The sequence below is a fragment of the Glycine soja genome, chromosome 2, assembly GCF_004193775.1.
Source record: "Glycine soja cultivar W05 chromosome 2, ASM419377v2, whole genome shotgun sequence".
Taxonomy (NCBI): domain Eukaryota; kingdom Viridiplantae; phylum Streptophyta; class Magnoliopsida; order Fabales; family Fabaceae; genus Glycine; species Glycine soja.
Window position 1 is genome coordinate 47,428,682 of NC_041003.1, and position 10,269 is coordinate 47,438,950.

At 32.0% G+C, this 10,269-nt stretch overlaps 1 protein-coding gene and 1 pseudogene across 1 annotated transcript; one reads left to right on the forward strand and one right to left on the reverse strand.

Annotated features, from left to right (window-relative positions):
- The first annotated feature begins 1,784 nt into the window (after positions 1-1,784).
- On the forward strand, positions 1,785-8,385 carry LOC114400174. Its single transcript, XM_028362496.1, has 10 exons — positions 1,785-2,082; positions 2,189-2,490; positions 3,356-3,508; positions 3,772-3,924; positions 4,151-4,306; positions 4,425-4,583; positions 6,251-6,388; positions 6,485-6,622; positions 6,775-7,178; positions 7,544-8,385. The coding sequence occupies exons 1-10, from the start codon at positions 1,844-1,846 to the stop codon at positions 8,150-8,152; spliced, it is 2,451 nt and encodes an 816-aa protein (XP_028218297.1). The 5' UTR covers positions 1,785-1,843; the 3' UTR covers positions 8,153-8,385.
- A 473-nt stretch (positions 8,386-8,858) lies between these two features.
- LOC114400182 lies at positions 8,859-10,269 on the reverse strand (annotated as a pseudogene).

Sequence of the window (10,269 nt, forward strand, 5' to 3'; positions counted from 1 at the left end):
CTTTTTCATCCAATTAGTTGTCTTTTTTCTTTTCCATTAATTTGACCACTTGAGCAATAGGAGGCAAAAAAAAATTGTGGCGTCTAACTGATAGCTAGGACATTTCTGTTCTACATTTCCAAGTTTTAATAATTGCATATTTAATAAAACACAAACGTTGGTTTTGGTCAGAATATATCTTGGCCATCGCGGTCACTTGAGTCCTCCTCATCTTTATCATGTTTTTTTGTTCTTAGCACAAAAAAATTATTAAGTGTGTTAAGTCCAACATGTAAATTGAATATTGTAAAAAAAAAAACTGGATAATGGGAGGCTGCATGCCACGGGTTTGCGTACCTTGTACGTTATTAATTGTTGTGACCGTGGAAATCATAATTTTTAAAATTGAATTTGATAAAAAAAAATGGGAAAGATTTCAAAACTGGTGAGAATCTGTCAAAAATTGATTAAACTGGTCTCTTGGTGGGGAAAAAAGGTCAAGAATCGATACAGATGCATTTTCAATTTTTATTATTTTTAAAAATTAAAAATTAATTAAAGACAAACAAAATTACATATTTGATAAAAATACAAATAGATATAAATTATTTTTAAAATATTTATTTGTTTCTTTTTATAAAACATATAATTTACTTATTTATATGAATTTATAATTTTTATATCTTAATTTCCTAAGATTTTATATTGTTTTAATTTGTCATTATATTATTTATTTTAGATGTAAATTTTTTATTATTAATGGAAATTATTTCATTTTATTAAAATTTAAACTTAAGAAATATGATTTGTTTGTTTTATTTATACTTTGAACGTTAAAAATTAAACCTGTAAAATGACATTTTAATTATTGTAATTTTTATCGTTAAAAAATATTATATTATTTTATTTAGGCTAATTTTTTTAGTCTATGTAATTTGGTCATTTTGCTTTTCTAGTGCCAAAAAACTACATGGCAATTAGAATGTCAAGTTATCATATTATGTGTTATTGAAGGTCTATTTATCATCTTAATTAGAGTGATCTCTTATCTTAATGACATTTTCTCCATCACAAATTTCAAACCAACAAAGCAGTTTTTCTATTTGGTCATTAACGTTAATTGAGCCCTAAATCTGTTCGTATTATGGTAGCTTTTGCTCAAAGTTTAATTTTGAAATTCCTAATAACAAAAACTGCAACTCTAAGCACATAATTGATGAGCCTAATCTAACTCAATCTAACAAAACATACTCTGCAGCGGTTTAACCCCAGATTGAGAATCACCAAGGAGTAGGGAAACCTGAAATAACATGTCTGCATGGTCTTTTTCTGCAACTGCAACGCATGAAGTATGGAACAAAAACTTTAGCTCTTTTTCTGCTTTATCTTTTTCCCCCCGCTTTAGTTCAGTTACAGAGAGTGACAAGGCGCAAAAAAGAGAAAGGAAATGCCACAGCTACGAATGCAACATTTCAAAAAAGGAAAAAAAAAAAAAAAAGATAACTGAAGGTGTGTTGCACGACATGATATATAGCTAGCTACCGAATTGAATGAAAAACAAGCAAAGTAATTATGCTTTTTATTTTTCTTTGCTGGTTATTAGCTACAGTTTCATTGGTGTCATAATTCATAGCAGTCTCGAACGAAGATGACTACTAACTAACATTATTCTTCCCGTGTGACCTAGAAAAAGTGACGATAGCGTAACATGTGAAGTTGAAGTTTCAAATCAATTCCCTTTTTGGTATTAATATAAGATAGATGCATGCAACTAATTAATAGTATACAATAACGCATGCATTGCATTGTGAGTACTTTATATCCTCATTATTTGAAGTTAGCTCTAGTAATTTGATCGAGTACTATGAATCCTAGAGGTTTGGAGGGAGCAGGAAGAGGAAGAGGAAGAGGAAGAGTCACAACCCTTCTGATTAAGTGCACGTTGGCAGGTAAATGGGAAGGGGTTATCGACATGTACCGTAATTTCCCAACGTGTCAGATCACAAAGATCACCGAGTCCCTGGGCACTGCACTGCACGTGGCCGTAGACATGAACAAAGAAGATGCGGTTGAAGCCCTCGTGAACCAAATCATCGAACATCTGTAATATTTTTTTTTTATCGGCAAATGTTAATTTATTAAGAATGTTAGTTTTCTTCTTTTCTTCTCGGTCGATTTAATCATCAAACACACCTTGTATCTTTATCAGCCATCATGCAGAAACCAATCCTCTGGAAGTGAAGAACAAGAGCGGTGACACCCCTCTACATGTTGCGGCATCGAGGGGGTTCGCCAAAATATGTAAGATAATCATTGGAAAGCATAATGAGAGGAAGAGTTTGGTGAGTCAAAGAAACAACCGTGGGGAGACACCTCTCTTTCAAGCTGTTATCAACGGCCACAGCCAGGCATTTTGCTATCTGTCTAGCATTTCCCACGACAACATGGCAGATCTTGTGCGAGACAACAAAGATACTATTCTTCACTGTGCTATCAGCAACGAATATTTCGGTATCTAATACTTATACCTATATTTTCTTCTGAGCCTTATCCAAAATCCTAATTTGTACAACAATAAATACGTGCTATAATGTTTTTTTCTTTTGTCTATCTGTTTCTTGTAGTCATTTATTATATGTCATAATAATGATAAAGATAAATACAAAAATTAATGTTACTAATACCTATATCACGATGATATTGTGGGGTATGGAGCCTACGAACATCTAGTAATTCTAAATCACACGGTATTTCTTCTTCTTCTTGCTTGAAATTAATTATATTGTATGAAATTATCATGTGCCTATAGTGCTAATTAGTGTCTATATGACATGTAGTTAGTTTTATTAACTTTTTCTCGCAAATTAATGAGGGTCATCGATCACCATGGACTAGACCCCACTGACTTTTTAGACACTTCCAAATATAGTATACATGAAAAAAAAATCAATTTATTTTTCCCCACATCTCTAAAATAGATATTTTTAGTATTTTTTAATTTAAATATATAAGTATTATTTCTACAACTTAAAGTTTTTCGATTTGTCATTGATCATCATATATTTATATATTTATTGTTGTTGTCAATCTCTATGTTACATCCAATCATGTAAAAAATGTGGTTACATATAATATAAAGATTGATCCACTTAAGGCAAGTAATAGTTTTACATCATACAATAATTTCTTAGAGATTAATTCACATTGTGGTGACATATATATTAGTCTAACATCATACAATATTTTTTTTTCTTATATATATATATATATTGACCTATCCTTAACATCAAAGTTCGAAATGATGAGCAGTTGTTGTTGTTAAGGATTAATTTTTTTTTGTTTTATAATTTAATTACTATACACATATGCTATGCAGATTTGGCCCTCATAATAGTGCATTATTATGGTTTCCTTATCAACAAGCATAATAAAGAGAAGTTGACTCCTCTCGATGTCCTAGCCACCAGACCATCGGCCTTCAAAAGTGCAAGCAAACACCACTCATTGTGGAAGCAAATCCTGTACAACTGTAAGTAAGATACAATCTATCAGTATTTTATGAAATTATAATTAATCATCAGGTATAACCATTTTTAATAAATAAATAATATACACTAAGTTTGAACAAAAAAATTGTAACCAGAAAAAATATGAAGAGAAAAGAGACAAGTATATAAATGATATGAATTAGAGAAGTATAATTTTTTAAAATGTGCACATTCACGAATCATGAATACAGGGTCGTCCTTGTGTAAAAAAATCTATTTACTGTATTCTTCTTTTGTCAAAAAGGTATACTTGTAGAACCACGTCTGGACGTTGAAAGGCAAATAGAGGCGAATTTGGCAGAGATGGATAAGCCTACAGAGTCTGATGAACTGAATTATCCAAAGAACTACGCCACATTATATGAATTCTTTGCTCGATCGTTGAGTCTCGCTATTGGTATACTATATGTGAACAGCTTCTCATGGCAGTCCCGTTTTTCTTTATTAATACTTAACTATACTTACTGAAACTTATTTTATTATATGTCTTCATAGATGATAGCTAGATACAGAAGTAATTATTTGTTTTGTTTTGTTTTTGGAGATAGTTTATCAAAACTCAAAATCATCTACTACTACTACTACGTACGTACTTCGATCTCACACATCTTTCTTTTGGTCAGGCAAAATGTCTTGGCAAAACAAACAGGTTGACACAGAAAACCCACCAATCAATGAACAGATTGGATTTGGACTTTTGCCACCTAATTATAACACCTTTCAACAGTTTGTTAGGTCTGGATTTGTACATATTCTTGGCCTTTCAGGATCGGGAGTGGGTATGTATTGTTTGCACTAGCTAGTATATATAGTCTTGATTTATTGCTATCTACTAGTACTTGTTAAATGATTAACACAATTCTTCTGGCCGGTTTCATTGCGCACTTGCTTTTTAAGACATAAACGAAGTAAAGAAGACAAAAGAGAGGCATCAATGGGGTTATCAACTCTTTGAGGAGCTAATGATGAGACTGATTGCAGAAGGGGATTTACTGCCTGATAGGGAATTTGACCCAGCCATATTTAATATGTATAGCGAATACACACCAGAACAAGGTACTTACTCTTACTCTTTATTCTATTATTATTATGTTAAAAGAAAAAAAATGTTTCAAAATAATTATTATTTTAATTTTTTAATATAACATTAATTAAGCTAGGTTGCATGACATAATTAAGAAAATCAACAAGACTTGTGGCGATGTCCTAAGCTAATTAATTTGTGCAGATATGTATGTAACTTAATCTAATTATACACACACAATATTTAATTGATTTATTATATTAATATTAATGAAAGTTATTAATTGTTTCCCGCAATATTTTTCTCTACATTTTCTTTTGTTTCTCTTTGTACGTATTCCATTAATTTCAATTTTGATACCTTTATTTTTTTTTCTCTTATTTTTTTAAATTGTAGAATTTCTTTCTAGAAGCTTCTTATTTCCCCTTTGTACATAAGCTCTGTTTTTTGTGAGCAAAACTTGAATCAGTGTACTTTTTTAGGTGAGAACGGGTAGTAAGATATACTCTCTTTTTTAACTCCCAATGATTAATGTCTCGGAGTACTAAGAGATGGAAACTGAACTCACTATACTCTAATTGAAAAGAAAACCGGTTTATATACACAGAAAAAAGTTGCACATAAAACTAAAGAGAATCTAATGCACTAACTAACTATAGTTACAATGGAAGTGACAAAATAACTAAAGTTAACTCTGCTGACAATATACTCTCAATCTAATGCACATGTTTCAAGACACTTTATTATTGATTAATACACTATCCACTTAAATATACTTTATTCATAACATTTAATTCAAAAAATCTTTTTAAAATATCTTTCATAGTATTTCTTGTACAATAAAAATAAATCGGTGATTAAATTCTCGAACTAACTTGTTAATTCTTACGAGTTCATTTTTTTTGAGTTGATTCTTGAATAAATTTTTTTAGTAAATTTTTGATAAATTTTATAAACTCTAAATAAATTTGGTAGACTCTTGAGTTTATTATCAAGTTAATAAGTCAGCAAGTTAAAAAATTTAGACAAAAATGTAAATCATTTTCTATTTAGTATTCAAGATACCTTTGTTTAGTGTGTTATTATCAAATACAAAAATTTTCATATTTAATAATATCAAATACTTGTTCTCTAATAACATCAAATTTTTCATGAAAATAATTTACCAGTACTATAACATATGTAAGTTATTATTTAATAGTGATGCATTACTAGAATTAGTTATTTAAGTATTATAAAATTTATGATTTATTATTTTATTTTATTATATTGTTAAAATGTTTAATTGATATATTATTTATAGATATTTTATTATTATTTTTATATGAAGTGGACTATTACGAGTCGAGAATATAAAATTTTTATGATTCTACGGGAGTTTGATAGCCTTAAATGATACATGAGAAACAAGATTTAAATAAATAAAGGACATAATAAGAATATTATTATTAAATAAAATAAAATTAGTTAATATTTACTTGAAGTTAAGTCTTTTTTTTGTTTAAAGAAAGTATCTTTTTAAAAACTACAAAATTATTAGTGGAGTTCCTTAAATATTAAATATTAAGTAAGAATAAAAAAATTGTATTTTAATTAAATTTTAACAACTAATAATGTGTTAATCAGTTTAATTAACTATGTTCGATGTATATGAAAAAGATGTACAAGATTTACCTGCCTTTTGACATGGCAATGGCAGGAGAATGTAGCCACTCACAAGAGTTGGAAGAAGAAACAAGACCACAGGTTGATGGCAACACAGATACTTTAAGTCAAAATGACACAAAGAATGAAACTGATCAACATTTTGATGAGCAGAACATTGTCATAATAAGAAGTGAGATCCATAATTTGTGTGTCTGCGTGTGTGTGAATCACTATGAAGAAGCGAATCAACATTTACCTCTCTCTTTGTTTGACTTGACACTGGTAGGAGAAATCACTCGCTCGGAAGTGTTGGAAGAAAAAAGAAAACCAAAGGTTGATGGAAGAATAGAAACTCTATGTCAAAGTGAAGCAAGGAAGGAAGTTGAACAACATGCTGATGAGAAGAACATTTTCATAATAAGAAGTGAGACTCATAAAATTTTGTGTTTTTAAATAAATTTTAACTAATTATAAAGAGTGTGTTGTTAGAATCTATTTTCCTGGATTATATATGTTCGACATATATGAAGAAGAGGAGTAACATTTATCTCTCATTGTTTTACTTGGCATTGGCAGGAGAAACCAAATGCTTGGAATTGTTGGAAGAAGAAAGAAAACCAAAAGCAAAAACTTCAAGTGACATACTAGATGATGACACAGTTTTGGTTGCAGCAAGAAATGGCATAGTTGAAATAGTGAATGAAATTTTAACTCAATTTATAAGTGTCTTCTATACAACTAACTCACAGGAAGAAAATATTTTGCTTGTCGCAGTGAGGAACAAGAAACCTCTTGTAGTTGAAAATTTGAGAAAGAAATTTCAAAAGGAATACCCAGAAGTTTGGAATACCTTAACTCTGGCAGTAAACAAGGATGGGAAGACCATGTTGCACATGGCAGCATATGCTTCAGAAGAGTATAAGCCTTGGCAAATATCTGGTTCCGCCTTACAGTTGATGTGGGACGTAAATTGGTTTCAGGTATAATATTTTAAGTTTAATTTCCATGGACTTTCGCAGTAGAGATTTTTACATTGAAAAAAACTTACACACAGTTCTTTAGGTGTTATATGTGCTATTCTCCAATTAGAGTTGTATTAAAAAAATTATACATATTACCAAGATGAAACTCAAATTCTAATTGAACAACATGTACAACACCTATAATTTTATATTGTTATCAATCACAAAATATTTGTATACGAATCGAGAAAAAAAATCATCTATCTTAGTACAAGCCTTTAAAAATAAGAATCAGATTAAAAGAATGTGACAATTTTGTAACTATGCCACAAAATAACCACCCTATGTACATAAGTTGATGCTTTTATTTTACCTTGAAGCAGTATATTAAGAGCCTTGTGCCAGAACACTATCATCTTAGAAGCGACAAGAACAATCAAACCGCAGATGAAATCTTCAAGGAAGAACATAAAGAACTTAGGAAGGAGAGTAGCGAGTGGCTGAAGGAGACATCTGAATCTTGCTCTGTTGTGGCTGCCCTTGTTGCCGGTGTTTCCTTTGCTACGGCAGCCACCATCCCCGGTGGCAACGACGATAAAGGGTATCCTCATCTAGAAGACAAGCCTGCATTCCACGCATTTGTTATTTCTTCAGTAGTTGGACTTGGCTTCTCACTCACTGGACTCATTATGTTCCTCACTATACTCACTTCTCGAAAGCTATACCGAGCGTTTCGCATAGATTTGCCACTCAAACTTCTTCTTGGCTTAAGTTCTCTTTTCGTATCCATTGTTGCATTGATTCTTTCTTTCTGCACCAGCCATTCTTTTCTGTTCACTCACAAATACAAGACAGTTATATTCCCCATTTATGTAGCCACTTGTTTACCTGTCACTTTCTATGCCGTAGCTCAGTTGCCACTCTACTTAGATCTTCTAACATTCATTTTATTTAAGGTGCCAAAGGCAACTAGTGAAGGAGACAGTTTATAGGAGGAGCTTCAATTCTACCAAATCATTGTTAGATCTATATTGTTCTTAATTCTGTGTGGTGTGCATTTTTGTAATAAACACATATTATGAGCTACGGAACAGCTTTTGAATTTTAGAAACTGTGTTGGTTGTGGTATTGTGAAATGTTTGTAGTTTAAGGAGAAAAGTTTCTGGACATTATTTGTGTAATGCCTCTAATGATCTTGATTTCAAAAGAAAACTTTGTTAAAGGACATCATGTGAACAAAGAAAACTTTGTTAGGAGAGACAAATCTTACTTTGATGGTCTTTATATGTCAAAAGAAAGTAGTCTCACTATCAGTTAAAGGACATCTCAGTGCAAATAAAAAAAGAAAGTAAATTATATGGTTTGGTTTGCAGCAGCAAGAGTAAAGAGTTTCTGTTTTAAGCAAGAATTTCTCAAACCGTAATCCACTAGTTAAACCATTGCTACAATGTACAAACACTCTTTGGTCGCAGAAAGTAATTTGGAACCTCAGTTTTTATTTTCCAAAATAATGGAGAAAATAAAAGATACTAGACCCAACAAAGATGAGAGAAGGGGAAAAACAATGCTTAATTGTTTATTATTAGAATAATTCATTATTTATTAAAATGGAAGTATTCAAATCACATGTTGTAAAAAGCAATTGAATAATTAGAATACAAATAATGGTTTCCTAATTGCTGATTTTTTTCTCTTCAATTTTCCAAATCAATAAAATTTCTTCTGGCAGTATATTATATAGGTATAGCTCCAGTTAAGGTGTGATGGAGTTGGAAGTAATCTAAAATGAGTTCACTGCCTTCATGGCTTGGAATCTGGGCTCCTTTGGATGGAACTTTAGCGTAGCATAGAGCTTCATGTAATCCTCAAATACAAATTTTGGGTACACTTGCTCTGTCTCCTGTGCCTCTTTCTCCAACAATGCTGGGGCAGGGTAGATAACAGCATCATTGGCTGGATTGTAGAATGAGGCTACGGACATTTTGGTCCCATCAGTTCGAGCAACCACACGATGCTCCACACTCTTATATCTCCCATTCGTGATTACCTATGATGTGTTACCAAATTGTTGGATGAGAATAATTTTAACTAAAAGAGTTATGCTTTTAAGACATATTAGTGAAAACAAAAAAAAAAACGTACCAAGTTACATACCTCAATTTGGTCACCAAGGTTAACAACAATGGAATGGCGCATAGGAGGCACATCCACCCATTGGCCATCTTTGAGAAGCTGAAGGCCACTGACCTTGTCATCTTGCAAGAGAAGGATAATCCCACCCGCATCCGTATGTGCACGAAGACCCTTCACCAACTCTGGCTTTGGGCATGCAGGGTAGTTTGCTACCTTTGTCCCAAAATTTGGACCCTTTGATCCATAAAATGCATTCTTCAGGTACCCTTTCTCTAATCCAAGATTTTCACATAACAAGTCTAGCAACTCCTCTGCAAGCTTCTCCAATTTCTTTGCAAATTCCTTCATTGCATCCCTACATCATGTGTAAGCAATGGTATATCACATTATCAAATTTGACACCCAAATTACACTGTTATATATATATATGCCATCAACAATTAGTGATGCCCATGCTTATGTATCTGTTAGTTTTCAAATTTGTCTTACTGGTACTCTTGGCTGAGATCAGGGATTTCAGAGATGTTGGCGCAAGAAGAATGTGCTCTCCCAATCCATGTCCTTTACTTCAGCTTCTAACCCCTTGCTTTCCACTGCCTCCTTGAACCTCTTCTCCATGCATTTCCTATAATGCTCTTTTGTTAACCTTTCCACCGCATCCAAAAGTTCAAGGGGTATTCCATGATTCACCAACTACAATCAGGAAACCAGCACAGTTAACCACATGATTAAAATGAACAAGATTAAGAAAACTTTAGGTGCAAATGTATAGATATAAATAAATTTGAGTGAGTATGACAAAGGTTTTGTAAAGAAGTTTGTGGTTGTGGGGTACCTCAAAAAATCCCCAGTTCTGACAAGCATCTTGAATTTGCTCCAAGATAGTCTTTCTCTCCTCACCATTGATATTCTTCAAGTTGATCACAGGGAAGTTCTCCATCTCTCACTCCTTTTCTTTCTCTTGTCCCTCCGAGTA